The 22,267-nt window shown below is 35.3% G+C and overlaps 2 protein-coding genes and 1 pseudogene across 2 annotated transcripts in view; 1 reads left to right on the forward strand and 2 right to left on the reverse strand.

Moving 5' to 3' along the window:
* LOC117904592 (UDP-glycosyltransferase 89B2-like) overlaps nt 1–10,808 on the reverse strand; it is a 23,413-nt gene extending 12,605 nt beyond the window's left edge. Inside the window, 2 exon segments of the mRNA XM_034817277.1 lie at nt 9,289–9,698; nt 9,701–10,808. Of these exon segments, the coding sequence (XP_034673168.1) occupies nt 9,352–9,698; nt 9,701–10,793 (1,440 nt within the window). The 5' untranslated portion in view covers nt 10,794–10,808 and the 3' untranslated portion in view covers nt 9,289–9,351.
* On the forward strand, nt 7,792–14,779 carry LOC117904139 (annotated as a pseudogene).
* Nucleotides 14,780–16,813: 2,034 nt separating this feature from the next.
* On the reverse strand, nt 16,814–17,623 carry LOC117904593. The gene is made up of 3 exons (XM_034817278.1): nt 17,510–17,623; nt 17,356–17,426; nt 16,814–17,272 (listed from the first exon to the last, which is right to left on the reverse strand). Exons 1-3 carry the CDS (start codon nt 17,595–17,597, stop codon nt 16,961–16,963), a joined length of 471 nt encoding a protein of 156 aa, XP_034673169.1. The 5' UTR covers nt 17,598–17,623; the 3' UTR covers nt 16,814–16,960.
* Between the last annotated feature and the right edge of the window lie 4,644 nt (nt 17,624–22,267).

The raw sequence follows: 22,267 nt of genomic DNA on the forward strand, positions 1-22,267 counted from the left end.
TTCTTTATACAAGATTTACAATCAAGCTAATTAATTCAACATAAAAATTTTCTCTATGGCACAAAGATTTGTATTATTTTCTATGTAGCTAAGGCTCAGGATAAAACTATGTAAGGCTCAGGATAAAACTATGTGCTATATTTATGAATTTCTCTTAACAACTAGGTATGAGAAAGTGCATTCTAAAAGTTTTTTTTTTTTTTAAGCTTTTACGTGAAAAATTGCACAATTAAAAAAATATATCAAATTTTGTCTTTCTATTTTTACTCTCCATATCTCTCCTTCAAACTTTATAGAATTTAAATATAACATTAGGTTGTTAACATTTTAGTTAATCGCATGTGAAAGGAAGATCCATAGAAGGATGGTAAATTTGACACAACCATCCACTATGAATAAAAAGGGATAAAAATTTTAGCGGTTTGGGTTGTGTGTAATCGTATTATAATTGTTGGAGTGTTACATCTCATATTGAAACCATGGAATTAAAAAGGAAAGAAAAAAAACTTAAAATAGAAAGCAAGTTAGATGAGAAGAGTCAGTTAGAAGAGTTGTTATTTCAGTTTATTCTTTACCCTGTTATTGTGTCATTGATGTATTATAAATAGGACTCAAGTCTGATGTAGTTTTTCAAGTTTTTAGTTTTTGCAATTCATTTTCTTTTGCGTTTTCTATTTCTTGGTGTTTTTCATCAGTTTCATATTCTTCTGATTCTCAACATGGTATCAGAGCCAAACCCTAAAGCTTCCGCAACCTAAATCGATCGATTTCTTCTCAACTTCTGCCTTGCAAAATTTTGCTTTGGAATTCTGGCATTGATTGTCTTCCATCTTCTTGCATTTTCTTGAATAAATTCTTGAAAATGAGTTATGGTGATTCTCCTCTTGTCAATCCCTCTCATGTGCATCCTTTTTCATCTAATTCTTTTAATCAATCTCCTATCAATCCTTCAGATGACTCATCGAGTCCGTATTACCTACATCCAAGCGACAATCCTGGTGCTTTGTTAATATAAGAAATCTTCAATGGAGAAAACTATGTTGCATGGAGTCGTTCGATAGTCATTGCATTGACAGTAAAAAACAAGGTACAATTTATAGATGGTTCAATTATTTCTCCCTCTACTAATCAGCTTGTTAAACACACAGCATGGTTAAGGGCAAATAATGTGGTTCTTTCTTGGTTGATGAATTCCATTTCAAAAGAAATACGAAATAGCTTGCTGTTTGTGGTATCTACTATTGATATTTGGAATGAGCTTAAAGTCAGATATCTTAAGAGTGATGGATCAAGGGTTTTCCAACTTGAGAAATCTTTGAGTTGCATCAGTCAAGGTGCTTTGTCTGTTACTGAATATTTCAGTACCTTTAAGACCCTTTGGGACGAGTACATTAGCTATAGGCCATTTCCAACATGTACTTGTGGCAAGATGGCAACATACACTTGTGAACTTTTCAACTTTCTACAAATCAGATAGCAATCTGATTATGTACTCAAATTCTTGGTGGGGCTAAATGATTCTTATGCCTCTATCAGAAGCCAATTGCTGCTAATGGTTCCATTACCAAACATGTCCAAGGTTTTTTCTCTATTGCTTCAAGAAGAAAGTCAGAGGCAACTCACAAATTCTGCTACATATAATGAGACTCATGCTTTGATGGCAAAGCAATCCAATCAGCAGAATTACCAACCACAATCTTTCAAGGACAAACCAAAGAAATATGCCCTACACTGTACTCATTGTGGCTATAATGGTCACACGGTGGACAAATGTTTTCAACTTCATGGTTATCCCCTTGGCTGGAATGGACCAAAAGGAAAAAAGAAATGGTTTCTGCTCATGCAGCCATTACTACTCCAGAGGTCCCTAATCAAAATAGCAATGAGCAACAAAAGTTTTATTTCATTCCAAAGGAATTTCATAAACTAATGGTGCTCGCAAATTCAGTTCAACCCAATTCTTCCAATCAGAATAATGTCCAACCAGCTATTAACCTTGTCATCACCTCTCACTTTTCTGGTAAAGTTCAACCTACACTTAAACCAATTTTTTTTTCTTGTAATTCTCTTACTTCTAAGCCAAATTCCACTTCATATTGGCTTCTTGATACAGGTGCAAAAGACCATATGATTTGTACACCACTTTTATACCATTCTACACTTAAACCAATTAATGCATCCATCAATCTTCCTAATGCTACTACAGTTCCAACCACACACATTGGTATTGTATGTCTCTCAGATTCCTTATTTTTACATAATGTCTTGTGTGTTCCTCATTTTTCATTCAATCTATTATCCACTTCCAAACTCACTAAACAATCTAATCTTTCTCTTACCTTTACTGCTTCTCATTACCTTTTACAGGACCAATCAATGGAGAAGATGATTGGGATTGCTCTTGAAAAAAAGAAGGACTTTACCATTATTCTAGCTTCATCACAAGTTAAAACCTACAATTCATTTAAGTTTAATTCTGCTCCTCTTGCTTTGTCCTCTATTCACTAACACTTAGATATATGGCATTGTAGATTAGGACATGCATCTAATTCAAGATTCCATTCCCTCAAACAGATTAACTATGCTATCACTCTTGATCATACAAATGTTTGTGACATATGTCCTTTAGCAAAGCAAAAAAGGCTTCCTTTTTCTGTATCACATAGTAATTCTAATAAAAGTTTTGATTTGATCCATTGTGATATATGGGGTCCTTTTGGCACTACTTCTTATTCTGGTTTTCAATATTTTTTAACTATAGTCGATGACTTCACAAGGTGTACTTGGGTATACATGATTAAAGCTAAATCAGAAGTGCTATCTTTAATCAAAACTTTTTGTAAAATGGTAGCAAATCAATTTTCTTCTTCTGTCAAAACTATAAGGTCTGATAATGGACCAGAATTCTTAACAAAATTCTATCATAAATATGGTATTTTGCATCAGAGAAGTTGTGTCGAAATTCCTCAACAAAATGATGTTGTGGAGAGAAAACATCAACATCTACTAAGCACTGTTAGAGCCTTAATGTTTCAAGAAAATCTACCATTAATTTTTTGGAGTGACTGTGTGCTTACTGCTGCCCACATAATCAATAGAATTCCCACTCCTCTACTTCAAAATAAAACCCCTTTTGAAATGTTTTTTAACAAAACACCTAACCTTTCTCATTTAAGAGTTTTTGGCTGCCTTTGTTTGCATCCACTTTAACTAGTCATAGATAAAAATTTGATTCACGAGCCACAAAGTGCATCTTCCTAGGATATCCTTATGATATTAAGGGTTATAAACTCATGGATCTAAACACCAATAAGATCCTTGTTTCTCGGAATGTCATATTCCATGAAACAATTTTTCCTTTCCAAGTGTTGCCCCAACATCCTAAAACTCATTCCTTTATGTTTCCTCTTTCACAATCCTTTTCATATTCACCTTCTACCACCTCCTTCAATTCCTATCACAATGTGGGATCTGCATCACCACTTAATAATAATTCTTCTCTCTCTGAACCTCCTGCCCTTCTTGAATCCGACTCACCTACATTTCCCTCTCCATCCCATCTGGATTCAACTTCTGATTCAACTAACCCTGAAGTCCTACAACTCAGAAAATCAACCAAAATTAAACAAAAACTTTCATATCTGCATGACTATTATTGTGGTAATGTCTCTTTTTCTCAAAATGCAACTCAGACATCTACTTCAACTGACTGTTCTCCTACTAAAGGTAATTTATATTCTCTTCACCCTTTTCTTTCTACTAGTAGACTGTCTACATCCCATAAAGCTTTTCTCACCTCTATCACAAAACTCTTCAGAACCCAAATCACACACCCAAGCTTCTCGCCTCCCTGAATGGCAAGTTGCCATGCAACATGAACTTACTGCTTTGGAGTTAAATAAAACTTGGCAGCTTGTTACTCTTCCTAAAAATAAAAAGACTATTGGTTGTAAATGGGTTTTCAAAGTGAAATATAAATCTGATGGAACTATAGAAAGACATAAAGCTAGATTGGTGGCAAAAGGGTATACTCAGCAAGAAGGCCTCGATTTCTTTTATACTTTCTCTCCTGTGGCCAAGATTACATCCATTCGCTTACTACTTGTTGTGGCTGCCATCAAACAATGACATCTTCATCAACTAGATGTCAATAATGCATTTTTGCATGGTGATTTACATGAAGAGGTATACATGGAATTGCCTCATGGGTTGGTTGTCCAAGGTGAATAGAAAGTTTGTCGTCTTTTAAAGAGCTTCTATGGCTTGAAGCAAGCTTCCAAGCAATGGTATGCCAAGCTATCCCAGACCCTTCTTTCTTATGGATTTGTTTAAGGTAATTCTGATTGTTCTCTGTTCATTAAGAAATTTGAAAGTTCTTTTATGGCTTTATTAGTCTATGTGGATGATGTGCAATTGGCAAGTGATAGCATTTTGAAAATTGAAAAGTTGAAGACCTTTTTAGATGTCAAGTTCACTATTAAAGACTTAGGTCCACTGAAATACTTTCTTGGCTTGGAAATTGCAAGGTCCAAGACTGGTATCTCCTTATGCCAACGAAAGTATATACTTGACATACTTGAAGACATTGGTTTAACTGGATCCAAACCTACTGCCTTCCCTATGAAATCTACTCTCAAGTTATCAGCAAATGATACCAATTTCTGTGAAGATCCATCAGGTTACCGAAGACTCATTAGCAGATTACTTTACTTAACTCTCACTAAGCCTGACTTAGCCTATTCTGTACAAGTACTCAGCCAATTTTTAGCAAAACTTGTTGTCAGTCACCATCAAGCAGCTATTCGAGTACTAAGGTATCTAAAGGCCACACTAGGGCAAGGTCTCTTTTTTCCTTATTCATCATATTTTCAATTAAAGGGTTTTTTCGATAGTGATTGGGCAGGCTGTGTCGATACTAGAAAGAGTGTCACTAGTTTTGCAATTTTTCTTGGCAACTCATTGATTTCATGGAAATCAGAGAAACAAGTTACAGTTAGTCAATCCTTTGCAGAGGCAGAGTATCGAGCCCTTGCAATTACCACCTGTGAAATTCAATGGCTTTTGTATGCCTTACAAGACCTGGATATCAAACATTCATGGTTAGCTTTGCTATATACTGACAATAAATCAACAATGTCCATCACCACAAATCCAGTTCAGCATGAGAGAACAAAGCATAACCAGATTGATTGCCATCTTATTCGCGAAAAATTGCAGCAGCAAGTTATTAAGCTCTTCCATATTCCATCGCGATTACAACTCGCAGATATCTTTACAAACCCTCTCGGTTCTCTACCTTTTCATCATACTCTTCACAAGATGAACATCATTAACATCCATGTTACTCTTGAGAGAGAGAGAGAGAGGGGGGGGGGGGGGGGGGAGAGGGTGGGGGGCTGTTGGAGTGTTACACCTCATATTGAAAGCATGGAATTAAAAAGGAAAAAAGAAAGACTTAAAATAGAAAGCAAGTTAGATGAGAAGAGTTATTTAGAAGAGTTGTTATTTCAGTTTATTCTTTACCCTGTTATTGTGTCATTGATGTATTATAAATAGGACTCAAGTCTGATGTAGTTTTTCAAGTTTTCAATTTTTGCAATTCATTTTCTTTTGCGTCCTCTGTTTCTTGGTGTTTTTCATCAGTTTCATATTCTTTTGATTCTCAACAATAATCAAGCTAAAAATATTTTGTAACTAAGAAATTAAATAAAATTTTAAAACAAGTATAAAATTATAATTTTACTTTCTATTTATTAAAAATTAAATAAAAATCTAAAACAAATATAAACTAAAAAAGTTTATCTCAATGATTTTAGTTCAAGGGTAACTTTTAAGATATATGTAAATTTTGTCAATTATAAAGAATATGGGTTTCAGCCCAATGAAACATTAGCAAGTTGCACGGAGGTAGAAGTTGGCTTTGGGGTTTGATTCTCCTCGTGAGAAATGAATTTTTTTTTTTTTTTGAATATTTTCAATAGGCTCTGCCCTGCTTATAAAATTAAAAATTAAATAACTAAATTAATTAAGATTTAGAAAACACATTTTATACATTTAAATCCTCAACCAGTTAAAAGGATTAGAACCACATTAACTTAGTTATCCATATCAAATTATACAAAAACCCAACCAGACTCATTTATTAAATATGTTAAATTGATCGGTTTTATTGTGCTATCATAATCCCTCCTTGTTATGATATAATTATTAAATGAAGTCATACTCAAATTAAATAAAATTTTAATATTTTTTACTTCAATAATTAAACCTTGTTTGGACAATAATGACTTTAGTAGTGTATTTTGTTCAACATAAAAACATGTTTTATAAAATTCTTAGGTCTTGATCCTATGTTGGTATAATCAACCCCTTTAACACGTGGAATGGATTTCTTAGTCAACTTATTAACATCTTTTTTATGACATCCTAAGAATATTAGAAATTTCCCATTTCTTGTCATAATTGAAATTTGAAATTTGAAATTTAAAATATGGCTCCTTTTGTTTGAAGACAAGGGCTACATTATTACCATTATTGAATGAGGGAATCAATGTAACTTTGGCATCTACCCCAATTCCTAGAAACTTACTTCTCCAAAATTGAATACTTGCTTCTTTGGTTTTGGAAGGATTGTATGCGAACAAAATAATACAAAACACTTTTTTAAGATTATGTTTGATTCCGAAAAATAAGAGAAAAAGAAAATAAAAGAAAAGAAAAAATTGAAAAATAAATCATAAGTCAATAAATTATTTGTTATACATTTTTTTAAACTCATTTGGTTTATCTTCCTTCATTAGATAAATATTAAATAACTTTAAAATGCATAGATTTTTAACCAATTTTAATTATATTTATTTTTCACAATAAAATCAAATATAAGAAAACTATTTTTTTTAGTATTTGTTTTTCTTTTCTTAATATTTTTCTTGAACTAAACATAGCCTTACAATAATAATTTTGGGTTTGAATTTGTGTTTAGGTGGTTGAGGTTTGTCTTTTAGGATTGAGAATAATCTTCTTTTCTTGATTTTTTTCATTTGGATTTTAATGTTTTGATATTGTTCATTTTCCATGAATTTTGTTGATAGGAGATTGATTAATATGAATTTCGAGCTTGAGTCTCATGGATATTGGCTCAGGTAAAGGTACGTCTACATGTATTATATTGAAATTTCATATGAGACTTTTGATATATTTCATCAATTTATTTCATATTATTATTAATTGCTAATTAAATGATATATTAATTGTAATTAATTATAAATATTATATAACATTAATTGATATTAATAAGTTATACTAGATAGAATAAAAAAAATTAGAAAAGGGTATTTATGGAATAAAAAGGTAAAGATATGGAACATTTTTAGTATAAAAATTGATTAATTGTAATAAATATTTTACAACATTAATAAGTTATACCAAATAGAATAAATTAGAAAAGGGTATTTATGGAATAAAAAGGTAAAGATATGGGACATTTTTAGTATAAAAATTGATTAATTGTAATTTATTATAAATATTTTACAACATTAATAAGTTATACCAAATAGAATAAATAAATTGGAGAAGGGTATTCATGGAAAAGAAAAAGATAAGGATATGGAATATTTTTTATATGGTAAAATTGACAAATATGAAATATCTTATACTCCATTCATAGACCACCGAAACGTGATCAGCTTCTCCCACTTATTCGACATTCCTTAAGCCTCTGCCTCCTTCATCCTTACTTCTTCTTTACATTTCCGTTGGTTTCCCCTTATTTTCTTAACACTTCTGAATCCCATGACCATCCTCGACTCTGGCGCCGGCGCTCACGTACTGGTGTTTCCATTCCCTTCACAAGGCCACATGATACCTCTCCTGGACCTCACCCATCAACTCGCCACCCGCGGGTTATCCATCACCGTCCTCGTCACCCCACAAAACCTCTCTCTCCTTAACCCTCTTCTCTCTAAACACCCATCCATCAGAACCCTAGTCTTGCCTTTTCCGCCGCACCCTTCGATTCCTGCCGGCGTGGAGAACTCCAAAGACCTGTCGGGCAAGTACTTCGGTGCTATGCTAATCACACTAGGCGAACTCTACAATCCTATCGTCGATTGGTTCAGAACCCACCCTTCTCCTCCGGTGGCCATTATCTCCGATATGTTCCTTGGATGGACCCAGCAGCTTGCATGAGAGCTCGGCACTCACCGCGTCGTGTTCTCTCCCTCTGGCGCTATGTCGCTGTCCGCCATGTATAGCTTGTGGAGGGACTACCAAAAATTGAAGACCCCACCAATCTAAAGGCTACCATTTGCTTTTCAAAAATGCCAAATTCGCCGGTTTTGGCCTGGTGGCAAGTCTCTGGCTTATATCGTAGATATATTGAAAGAGCGCCATTTTCAGAATTCACCAAAGATATATTTCGGGGCAATCTAGCGAGTTGGGGGCTGGTGATTAACTCGTTCACTGAGTTGGAACGAGACTATTTGGATTATGTGGCGAATGAGTTGGGCCACGATAGAGTTTGGGATGTTGGGCCGTTACATTTTCTTGATGGAGAAAAATCTGGGCTAATGGATAGGGGCGGGCCCAGTTCGGTTTCGGCTGACTACAGATTGACGTGGCTGGACACGTGCGGAGATAACACGGTGATCTACGCGTGCTTCGGAAGCCAAGCGGTGTTAAATAGCAGGCAAATGGAGGGCCTGGCACTAGGCTTGGAGAAGAGCGGGGCCAGGTTTATTTGGTCCATCAAGGGGCCCACGAATGAGCACGTGGAGGGAGATCACTGGGCACTCCCACCTGGGTTCGAAGATCGTGTGGCTGGGACTGGGAGAGGCCTTATAATAAGAGGGTGGAGCCCACAAGTCATGATACTGAGTCACCGAGCGGTGGGCGCGTTCTTGACTCATTGCGGGTGGAATTCGATACTAGAAGGACTTGTGGCTGGGGTGTCGATGCTTGCGTGGCCCATTGTGGGAGTTCAGCGAAGAATTTAGATGCATTGGTGAAACATTTATCCGAATTCAATTTACAGGATAAATAATAGAATTTTTTAATTATATAGTAAAACGTTCCTTCCGACCGTCTTTCACCTTTCACAATCATTGTTTCTTTTCATCACCTCTTTACTTTGACAATTGTTTTTCCAAAAATTCAAATTATCAGACATCATGAGAGTAGTACCCCTTCAACATCCTAGAAGTTTGGACTTTCACATAACATTAGGAGATCCGAAACTATATTATAAAAATAAGATAATCTAGGACCCCGCTTGGGAATAGAAGGCGTCACCACAACTGGTTCTAAAATTATTTGGCTGAGTCTAGTTCATTGGAATAGTGGAATCAAACTCGGTTAGTGGACGGTGGACCCAGAAATAGGATGCCCCTGCACATGTCCATTGGTGCCCTTTTCACATTTCAGCTCCTTGAGTCGTTCCACCAAGTCGTCTAAATCTCTATCAGAGCTGCCTCCATTGGCTGCGCTCAAGGCTGCGTCGCGTAGTTCCATGGCTCGAACCTTCTCCGGCCTGTTTCCATCCACTGCCTCTGATAATATCCGAGCCAACTCAGTTGAATCGGGAACTCTCCGAGTCTCCTCAGCAACTCGGATCCCTACTCCTACCTCATTAACCAACAAGTTAGCATTGGTGTATTGGTCAGCGCCCATTGGCCACGTCAGCATCACCAAGCCGGCGGCCAGCCCTCCAGGGTGGAATTCCAGCCGCAGTGAGTCAAGAATGCACCCACGGCTCGGTGCCTCAGTATCCGCACCTGCGGGGCCCACCCCCTTATCACAAAACCTCTTTTGCCCACACGATCTTCGAACCCCTCTGGGATCACGCCGCTCTCTCTTGCCACGTCCCCTTTTCCCTGTTGTCTCACACACCAGATAAAATTAACTCCGCTTGCCTCCAATGCAGCAGCCAACACAACCATTTGCTGATTTGGAAGACTAGTACGACTCCCAAAGCATATATAAACAACAGAATCGTTTTGGCACTGATCAAGCCACGATAGCACCTTATGAGATGGCACCGCGCTGGACCCACCCCGTTTTGCATCATCATCCTCAGGTGCCGGCAGTAAGGGACCCACTGCCCAGACCCGGTTGTGACCCATGAGTTTCTTCATAGCCTCGATGTAAACTCGTTCCAACTCAGTGAACGTGTTGACGACGAGACCCCAACTCGCTATGTTGTCCAACATGCAATTCCTGAAAAATTCATTATTTGGGTCTCCATCCTCACGATTACGATACAGCTCAGAGATCTGCCACCATGGGTAACTTGGGGAATTGGGAATGCTAGGAAAGGAAACCATGAAATCGTGGTTCTCGGGTTCATCATTCTTGGGTCGGTCGCGCCACACGGCAGAACCAACAGAGAGACCCAAGACGCCGGATGGGGAGAAGACAATATGTGACACGCCCAGCTGGCAGGCAATTTTGTGCGTCCAACCCAAGAAAAAATCAGATACGATGGCCACAGGCGGATTAGGGTGGGAGTGGAACCATTGGATGATGTCATCAGATAATCCAGTCATGGCCCGCAAATTAAACAGGAGATTGTTGGCTGACACAAGACCTGATTCCGGTAGGGGAAGAACCAGGCTTTGAAAAGAAGAAGGGTACTTGGAGAGGAGGGAATCGAGTAAGGGGAGATTTGAGGGTGTAACCAAAACGGTGACTTCTAGGCCGCGGCTGAGTAATTTAGTGGCGAGGTCGAGGATGGGGATGATGTGGCCTGAAAGAGAAAAAGGGTAGAGGAGGACGTGAGCAGCGGCTGTGGTCAACATGGTCGTAGCTTCAGGACCTTATAGAAAGGAAAAGAAGGAAAAATGGAGATGTAAAAAGATTTGGGGTGTTCCAGGCTTTTATAGCTAGATTGACCTTGGAGAAGACGTATCATAGAGTCTATTTCCAGCTTCTTTCTTAGGTTCAGTGGTTTCCACACCACACCTCCTGTTTGTTGAATGTCTCGTCGATTATTACGTCATCCATTACGTTTGTTTTCAGTTGGATTGCTTTGGTGGGAAAGCTTTCGCTCAGGCTTGGTTAGCAAGTTAGTGTCTAGACCGTGGATTTATATTTTGGAAAAATTGTGTTAAATGAGGGTATGGGAATGACATTTAGGAAAAAGAAGCTGGGAGCTTGTACAACGAATAAACCTTTTTGACCATTTTCACTAAAGAGTACGGTTATGTTTGATTTCCTTAAACTTTGATGGAAAATGTGATGTAAAGAAAGTAAGGATAAAGCGTAGGAGAAGGAAAGAAAAAAGGTGTAGGAAAATAAATAATAAATTTAAAATTAGTAAATTATTTTTTATATTATTTTATTTCAATTTTTTTGGATTAAATAATTTTAAAATATATAAATTTGTAAACAATTTCAATTCTTTCTTAACATTTTTTAGGAATCAAATATAACATAAAAATTTTTTACAATCGTATGGTTCCCCAAACTGTCACCCCATTTATTTATTTATTTATTTAATTTCATATACATTTTTTTATTTTTGTGTTTGAAATTTGTTAAGTATGAATTAATTATTTTATTTTAATAATTTTTAATGAAATCACTTTTAGTTTTAAAAATTAGTGATTATTGAAGTATATGTGAGTTTTGTTTGATTTCACTATTATAATTATTTGATTGACAATATTAATTGAATTACAAGAAACCTAAACCCAATTTATTATTGGTTTTATTTTTAATTTAATTTATTTAGTTATTATAATTATTTTATTAAGTATATTGCCTAGTTAATGTTATAATTAATGGTATTTAAACAAATAAAATTTTATAAATTAAGATTAAATGAAATTATATGGGTAGAAATGTAAGAATGATATATATAGTTGTATTATATTTACAATAAATATAAATGATTATAAATAAATAAATATTTAGTGCAAGTAAGTTTCTATTTATAGATTAAAATTATTGATTAGTTTGAACGGTTAGATGAATTCAAATAGTAAGATATAAGAGTTAGTCAAAAGGTTTGAGTAATCATAAACATAGAGATTTAATTAAGTGAATTTCAAATAATAACATGTAAGAAATAAAAGATTGATTTCAAATACTCAATGTTATGATTTAGCAATGGATTTGCATGCATTTATGCAAGTGTAATTCATAGAGAAGTGAACAATTAGATAGTAAGGGGAACCAATAGGAAAGTACAAAGTAATTAACAAATGAACATTGTAAGCCCCCTGATTTTGTCCTTGTTAGCATAACATATACATGCCCATGTTCATGTATATACTCATGTCCTCATACATTTGATTTAGCAAGGGGTATTGATCAGACATTTCCATTGCGTCTAGGCTTGAAAAGATTATTTTAAATGTATAAAGATGACTCAAATAATGTGGTCACGCGAGAGTTATGACATAGTAGATTTATTTCTTACATGATTGTATTATTAATTACTTTCTTTTATACTCGTGCATCTTGCTTATTTTTGTATTTGTATTTACGCATTTGAAACACACATATATCCATCCAATTCCAAATAGCCAAGCTTGGTCTACCAAATTTGGTATACTCATATTATGGGTGTATTCAATCATTTGGAATGTATTTTTCCTTTGAGATGTATTATTATTTGGTCGGGTTAAGGCCTTTTATTATACTATTACTTGTTATCTCAACTAAGGTTTGAAATATTGGTAAATACGAATATATAAGTACTTAAATTTTATGGATATATTGGAAATGTCGAAGAAATATCGATGAACATTTTGATAAAAATATCGATAAGACAAAAATTATTTAAAATTCATGAAAATATTTGAAGAAATTGCAAAAAAAAAAAAAAGATAAAATAAAATAAAATACACATGTTAAAATTATTTTTTAAGTGTAATTGGTATATGTATGGTTAAAAGAAAAATATCAGTAAGCAAAGACATATCGGTATTAATAATTTATTATTTATCTAATCAAATTAATTTTAATTTATAAAATATTACAACTTAATTATATATTATTATTTTTTATATATTTTAGTATTTTTTTGAATAAATTTATATTTTTAATATTTGAAAATAAAAACATTCATAATTAAATAAAATTAAAAGGATAAATATAAAAATTTTAAATAATATTAAAAAAATATTTGTTAAGAAGATTATAATGATGTTTTTTATATATTTATTAATTAATTAAATGAAAATTAAAATAAAATAATTAATTTTTTTTTTTTTAATAATGAACTTTAACATATTTATTATCATCATATATTAACAAATGAGAACTTAGTCCAGTATCAATCAAGCTTGTGGTCTAGGTTCGAATCCCGACATACTTTAATGGGCAACATGTTCGGCGAGAGAGTAGCGTGAGTCTTTCTCGCTTTAGTAGACAACATGTTCGACGAGAGAGTAGTATGAGTCTTTCTTAGCGTGAGTCTTTCTCCGATAGGCGACATTTTTCAAACAATGATCTCAACCGAATTGGTCATTTGGCATGGAGCTAGCACATGTGCTATACGGGAAATTTCCCAAAACTAATTTTGTATCAACTATTGCCAATAGGTGAGAATTTTTAAACACTGATCTCAACCAAGTTGGTCATTTGGTATGGAGCTACACATGTGCTATATGACTATTGGCTTTGGAGAGACGTGGAGACCTTGTGGAATATCACATAATGATGTCATGGGTGGATTTTCTAAGACGGTATACTTGTTTGTAGATGTACACATAGAGAGACATGGAGACTAGTTACTATCAAATGACATTTTTAGAGAATATCCTATGGCTTAGAGATACATCGGTTGATAGCAACCTATAGAGCCCTTACGATCATCGGAAAACTTGTATAACCCTTGTCCTAACATGAATACGTATGTTTCAAATGTTTATTTTCTTTAAAATTTATCTAAAAATAAAATAATAAAAATAAATTTAATTAATACAAAAAAATTTATTATATTCTTTTTAAATTCTATTAAACCATAAAATAATAATATAGTAGTCAAATATAAAAGAAATAAAAATATAAAATTAAAAATAAAATAATAAATATTTTCAAATAGAAAATAATTATATATATTATTTTCTTTAAAACAAAAAACAACGTCAACATGTGGATGACTGTTTTATTTCTTCTTTTAGAGGTTTTTTAACATATTTTTTGAGTTTTGATCGTTTTCTATTTCATACAAATTTCATTTAATGTTTTTATATTTTCGTATGATATGATGACATTCTTTTCATCTTTGCATCCCTCCACGATGTAATGTACTTTATTTTTGGTAAGGGTACGTGAACATGGCAGGAGCTATGGGCCATGGCGAAATTTAATGAACTACACATTGAAGCTGGCACAAGCCAGATCCCACAATAGACACGACGTAGGACATGACGTAGAAAAGAGCAAAAGAGTCAAAACATTACGGCTGCGGCTCATTCTTGACTCACTGCGGCTGGGCGTAGTGATGCTGACGTGGCCATTACGTGGCGACCAATTCACCGATGCGAAGTTGTTGGTGGATGAGTTAAGAGTAGGAATCCGAGTCGCAGAGGAGACTCGAGACGTTCCTGATTCAACCGAGTTGGCTCGATTACTAGCCGAGTCAGTGAGTGGAACGAGACCGGAGGGGGTTCGAGCCCTGAGGGCAGTCAACAGGGGAAGCTCCGACTCGGCTTTGAACGATTTTGTGCACCAACTTAAGGAGGCCGCTAATTCACGTTCGCTGGGGCCTGCTGCGAGGAAAGAATCACCTTATTTTAACCATCCCTTATATTTAAATTGTGTTCATGGATGAATGAAAAATGGAACAAAAGCCAGACCCAAAAAGTGGGTTCGTTTAAGATCGATGGCATTTCTCAAATATGGTCATATTGATCCACGATCCCCCATTAGTTTTGGGTCTCACAAGAATGAAATTTGCAGAAAAAGGAAAGCTGTTTGAGAGAGAATCATAGCTGACTACTGTGAGGAGAAATATGGCTGAATCCGGATTGCTTTTCTTCTCAGTTCTTTTATATGCATGTTTAGCTGCAAGATATATATGAATATTACTGACATTGATGTTGGAAGAGAATCGATACCATTCCTTGAAAGTGGTATGAAAGAGAGAGATGATAGCCACAACTGTGATATATAGTTAAATGTCAAAGGATGTGGAGATCTATATATTCTCTTTTTCAATTCTCTTTAATAAATGAAGCCAAGCTGTATCTTAAGCATCAGATGCATGTCTCTACTTGAATACAAAGCCAAGGACCACAAGAAGGATACCCTACTTAAATATCTATCAATATTTAGGCCAGTAAAAGTTTGAAGCTTTTGTCAAAAACTTATGATCCAAGAGCTACTCCACTTCATCATCCATGTAATATGACCATGCAAATTTGGCTGAATGCAGCTATACAAGGCTTAGGACCATAAACCAAGCCCACTGTTCATGTCACTTTCCTGAATTTATGCAGCACACAATGATTGGCTTGTCAGCTAATTAGACAGCCATGACTATCTGTTTGATGTGGTTCTCAGAGAACGTAGCAAAACAACAGTCCTTTGTATTAAAATTAGGAAGTTGTCAAATTAACACACAAATCATCCCTAGTAATCCCACTTTTTTAGGACTGTCGGCCCTTTAACTGCAACTCTTTCTGGTATTAGGGAAAACTACACTTGAGAATGCTGGAAAAGTTGAGAATACCAGCACATACACATGTTTGCAGCACCGGCCAGATCCTTTGGAAACAATAATTAATTTCTGTAGTGCTCTAGAAAATGAAGACAGAACTTTCCTTCAAATTTTTATAGAGGCGATTAATGGGATATGCTGATTGTTCATGTCTTTACATGTTACATCTGTTCCCTTAAATGGCAAACCTTTTCAAAACACAGCACACAGCACAACCACTCCCATTCAAGCATGCCTGGTACCAAGAACTAACTAGAAAACAATCAGCATAAAATAAAGAGCTAATAGAACTTATATAGAACTACGTACATTTCCAAAGTTCATCTTAGGGAAAACTAAAGGACACTTACCATGAGTCCATTTTAGAAACAAAAAAGCTGATACTTATTGCTGTGGAAGGGAACTACTTTTCTTCCCATAGAGACAAATCTGTGAAATGGAACCGATCTATGGCATCAGATGTTCTTGACTCAAAGGGTCTGCGTTGTTGATTGGAGGCTTGTGCTGAGGGCCGCTGGCTCCCTGGTAATCTTGATGGACGAGTTTAACAATCTCAGTAGCAGGCCCATGAAGCTTCTGGGAAACAGGTTGGTCAAAAGGATTATTAGATTCTTGAGGGATTGATTTCTTTGACCTGGGTGAACATTCCAAACTAGTTGAAACAAACTCGGAATTCCAAGATTGCTGGGTATTTGGGTGATAAAAAAGTCCCTTTCCAGAAGTCCTCAGGTTTTCAGAATTCATCAGTGACTTTGCTGGTAACATGCTTTCATGATTCTAAGTAAAATTCGAAAGACAAAAATCTCCGGTATCAGAAAGCAAATAATCACCGAGTATGAAGCTAAAATGCATAGGGAAACATGGAGAGAGACCTGATAAATCATGTTATCTTCTGAGGTTCCAAGTAGCTTCTTTGAAGAATAGATACCCTTTCCTGCACCCAAACAATCAAGTATTCAAATTGAACACAATCCCTACCCCCTTTGCTCCAACTACCAATTTCTTTTGATATGCACAGGATCATTGGAAACGCCCAAGCATCATACATCTTTGCAAGCATCGCATGGAAAAAAAAGATGCAAAACAAATTAAATAGAACCCTGTGGCACCTTAAAATTGAAAATTCCTTTAACATTAATCCTCTATTGCATATTTGCATACATACAAGTATGATATTCCGCACTTGTTTCCCCTAGAACATCTATAGGAACAGAAAATTAAAGAAGAAAAAAATGAAAGAAGAAAGAAAGAAAGAAAAGAGCTATCTTAATAAGGCTTCAGTACTGCAGTTCCTCAGTTATTCTTAGGTGGGTGAGCTCTTGGCACATGATAATCAGCATTGAAAGCTATAAAACCACCCATTTTGACCTTCACTGCAGCATGAGAACTTCTATTACTGAATTTACCTTCTACATTCAACATTCCCCTTCTTTTATGATTACAGTTTCCAACAAAATGGGCTGCACCTGAAATTTGTGAAGCTTCCCCATATCCACCTTCTCCTTCCACCATTTCTTTCCCCAAGGCCCTCGTTAACATCATTTTCCTTCCTCCAGGCCTTGTGTTTTTAACTTCAGCAGCAAGAACACCATTACCAAAAATTTCCTGGTAACATTTAAAATTTCTTTTAGGATCCATAACAAATTAAGTCAACTGTAAGAACAATCATGAGGTGATAATTCTACTACCTTATTAAGGGTCATTGACATCCCTGTTTCCGGAGGTGGATTTACTTCCGCAACCGGCATTTTCTTTAAAGCTACAAAATAAAGGGTAAGAAGCAATCAGCTAACCTTCCTTTGAATTCATTAACTACATAAGTGAATGAAGAAAGGTGCATACCTTGATGGGAATCTGCAGTAGAGTCCCTTACAGCTATCAACAAGAGCAAAAGTCCAAGTAAAAAGCTAGTAAACCTTATGGACACCATTTTTATCTTCCTTTCTTCCTTGGGTATGTTTGTTGTTCAACAACAAAAGAGAGGAATCATATTAAAACAGCAGGGCAGCTTTATAGAGAGTCCAAATCCAAGTCAAAGCTAGGGTTCCAAGACATACTTTTTCTCTGTTAGCTTATAAAATATGGATCTTGGGTACATGCAGTACTTGGAAACCCCACCCAAAAAAAAAGACAAAAAAAAAAAAAAAAAGAAAAGGGAAAAAAGGAAAAAAGAAAAAACCAAGCAGTGTTCAAAGCATGAATTGAAAAGTTGAAAATGGTTTTCTGGGTTAATTAATTGGCTCTTCAAAATGCTAGGAAAGAGGTCTATGATGGCGTGGAATCGAAGATATGGGTGTTTTGCGCCTGTCTGCCGCCATGCATGCAACGAGGAGGGCTTGTTTTGGTGGCCAAGGTTGGCCACACACCATTTCTAGGGCTTTGTTATTTATATTAAAGAAGACTCTAGTCCCCATATAAACATATACATTGAGGCACAGTGCTGGGAGGCTTTTTTTTTTTTTTTTTTTTTGTATTAATATCACGAAGTGTAAACAAGCAAAAGTAAGGTGAGACACGAGAGATTCACATATGCCCAAGTTACCTTTGGCACACTTTCTCATACTAGTGGAGGGTTCTCTTGTTTGAACATTGGCTTAGAGTTGGTTTCTGAAGTGTGAAGGGAGATCTTCATTTCATACTCAGTTTAGTTGTTAGTCCTAAGAAGCTGCTTGATCAGGTCTGTTGGGGGTTTGACTGCAACTAGTTCTTCCTTGGGCACAAGTACCACCATAGACATGGTAAGATTAAAACTATAAAAAAATGAGAAATGTCTATCACCCAGGCTTATTACAGTAAGCTAGCTAGTTCTAAGCCTCTGCACCTATGGTCAAACATTCGTAATAGGCCACCACATATGTATATATAAAGTGATCAACTTTCATTTTATTAATTGAGTGGTAAAACATGTTCCATTAGGAAAATATGCATGCTTAACTTTCCATAAAATATATAGATATGTCAGGAATGCCATCTGCATATCAATGTAGCATGTGAGCACATACAATTTTGTCCATAATTAATTAATAACAAAAGCAAGCTTTCTTTGAAATTAGTTTAGTTTGTTAGCACTAAGATCACAACTGTTGTACTTGATCAAGTATGGAAACATTCTAAGAGAGCCAGCTAGATTCTGCATTGACCATTGCGAGGCTCACCATCGACTAATTCAAGTTTCAGGCTCATGATGTCTCACAAATATAAATAACAATCAATGATTTAATGTAGTTGAATAAATGAAATAAACAATTGTTTGCGGATAGATACATAAATAGATAGATAGAAGAATTAATTTATACAATTGGTAGTTTATATATCTATAATATCTAGGGTTTTGGTGTTGACCTATATGCATGACTAAAGGCTACTTTACTAATTAAATTAATTAGTGCCATTAATTTTCATGGTTATCATGGCACATCAAGGATTAAGGAACCTTTAGCCTTAGGGTAGAGGATAGGCACCCCAAATGTGTATCACCAAGCAAGATATAGGTAGTTAAATAATTTTCTTCATCAAGCAGCATCATTGATAAAAATTATACTGCTGTTTTAAAATGGAAACTAATGAAATCCTCTGATGTAGTTTTGCAACAAAGTAGAAACATAGAATATTCTACTTACCCTTTTAAGGTATTTGCTTGCTAAAAGGGTACTCGGTGATTGATGAGTGTAGATTCCAAAGGATCGAAATGAAGGGATTGAAGAACATGGGGCATGGGCAAGTGGTCACTAACCTATCATGATTAACAATATAATACTCAATCAATTTAGGATTAGGGTTATAAAATTTAGAACACAAGGGAATGCCCTCCAATTTTGTATTTGTGACTAACCCTAGAAAACAGTGTCAACTATGTCCATGCTAAGAATTAATCTAAGCCACATTACCATTTCTCCATCGGAATTGGAAATAGTGCCATGTGCGCGCAATAGTCGGCGATGGCAATGGCCACATGCATGATCATATGCATCTTTGTCTTATGGGGGAGACAATTTGGAGATTTGAAAAAAATGGGTATGATGAATAGCACACTGTTAAACCTAGGTACGGGTGGCCTGTTGATTGCTACATGTCCCAAAAGTTCAGATACCAAGTAGCATAAAACCCTTCCTTTATCCCTGCTAAAACCCTAAAATAATGAAAAGCAAATAAGATCTGTGTCCATTGTCGTACCATATTATATGGTACTTAAATCATATTCTAGCAGATTTTGCTAGTGTTTTTGCTGAGATTTGTATGTCCTTAATGTTGACACTTGACACACTGTCTCATCTTTTTTTCTGATAAAGCAATATCTAAAGGAGCATTAGACGTCTGTAAAATCATTCCACCATGTCTCATTGAATCTGGGAACTATCAAGTATTCCACACATTTGACCTAACCATATTACAAAAGTTAACCTACTTTGTCTTCCTACAAAGAACTCCATAAAACCAATCGGTACATGAAAATTAAACAGCATTCTTAATGGCTTATTGATCAGCTGACTGCAAAACCCTAATTAGTACTGATTTTTTTTTTCATGCCCATGGTTTCTGAACTCTTGCCCTTACCACAGAATTAAGCTTGGAAAGTACTCCCTTGATCCTCTCATTTGAAAACTAGATTAAAATATTAATTGCTAGTTAATCGGTGGTTGTGGGGTGGGGGGCTCAGTTTACCAAAGCTTTGTCTTGAGAGTTTTTTTTTTTTTTTTTCCTTTTCATGGATAGTTAGTTAGTATTCATGTGTTGGTAGCAGATCAGGAAACCGAGGTTCATGCTGTGGGGATGTTTATGATGGAAAGCTAGACGGACCGGAGCAAGGGCATGGAAGAAGTAGCAGTGCCCATGTTCTTCTCATTGGTTTCGGCTTCAATATTAATTGTACACCATTTGTACGGAAACGAAGGTTTTCAGAGCTTAGGGATTCTAACTTCATGTGGATGTGAAGTTGTGTGCAGTGTAAATTTTAGGCTTGGAAGTCTGGATTTCAAACTTGGGATTTCAAAGGAGAAGATTGTGGCTTTCAATGTTAGTTTGTCTTTAGAGGACAAGGTCACATGGCTGCCACAACCACAATAGCCCCTTAGTTTTCCCTTATTTTATTGTGATAAGGAGGAGAAGTTCTCCTATAACTGGCGGTCTCAGGTAATTAGTACATAATTTTGCTGCGGAGACTCGGTTCTCTGCCAAATCCAATTCCAAAAATCAGCAAAAGAGGCAGCAAAATCAGAAACATGGTAGCAGACTTCACAGGATTTTAGGTGCTTCCCTAATTTATTGATAATGAAAGTTAAATGATGTAGCTCATGGGTTAAGCAAAATTGTAAAAACCGATAAATCTATTCAAACTAACCAAAACCGATCATATTAGTTTAGTTTTCAATGATAAAAAATATTGATTTTATTTGAGAATTTTCAAAACCATTCTTGTTGGTTTGGTTTTCAATTTTCTTAATTTTTAATTAATATAAACTAAACCAAACCGACATATTAAAATTTATTGATAATTTTTTTTCTTTTTATATTTGATTTTATTAAAGTAACTCATTGTTTTATATTATAATATGAGACCAAATCACAGTATTTTTATGCAAGATTAGAAATATAAAACAATTAATAATAAAATAGGGAAGAGATTGGACACAATCTGCACATCAACTACATATTCCAAACTCCAATCCAAGCTTTAAAAAAGGATCCTTAATACAAAGAGCCCTTATCATGTACGCTTGGTTTAAGGTATCAGGAATTTTTGCGGCTAGTATTCTTCTAGCACTCAAAATAAAATATATTCTCTACAATTAAAAGATATCTTAAATAAAAAAAATACAAAATCTAGCTTTATTTCTAATCATAAGTGGAAAGATAATTGGTCTCAATGGTGCAATAACTAGGTTTGTAAGTTGAGAGAAGTATTGAAAGCTCAAAATAATTTATCACTGATAATATGTAGGTGGTAGGTAATAATTTACAAGTGAAGTTTGCTATGTAGGCGATTCACACAATTTCTTGTCATGTTCGTCCAATCTATCAGTGGATTAGTTGTTAGTATTTAATGTGCTATGCAAGTAACTATTGTAAACTATTCTACCAATTAGTTACTTGATGAATTGCACAATAGCTAGATCGATAGCTTCTGTCAAACATGGTTAATCATGGGAGGGTATTACCATCATAAGAGTTTGTTTAATAACCGTTTTCGAAAAATTATAAATAATAAGGTAGGATAAGATAGGGTGGGATCAAATCAAACTTGAACACATTTCGAACCTGTTATGAGGATTAAAAAAATGATCAAACTCATCCCAAATTCATTTATATTTTTCTTAAATTTGTCCTATTAAGAGTGGGACAGGGCAATACCCAAAAAAACCCGACCCAGTGCTATTCTAGGTCCAATTGGTGGAATCTTAGCTCAAGTCAATCCAATCTTAGCTAAGGTGTGTTTTCTATTGGGTTGGGCTGGGCTCAAATATATTTGTAGTTAATCAGGTGGTATGAGTTGCATCACGGCCCAACAAATTTGGGTCCATTGGAGAGTGAGCGCGGGGAACAAATTGGCGAGCGACGTGTTTTGTCCCGCGAAAATTAAAACGCGTCTCCCGCCAAAATCAC

The sequence above is a fragment of the Vitis riparia genome, chromosome 17 (genome assembly GCF_004353265.1).
Source record: "Vitis riparia cultivar Riparia Gloire de Montpellier isolate 1030 chromosome 17, EGFV_Vit.rip_1.0, whole genome shotgun sequence".
NCBI lineage: Eukaryota > Viridiplantae > Streptophyta > Magnoliopsida > Vitales > Vitaceae > Vitis > Vitis riparia.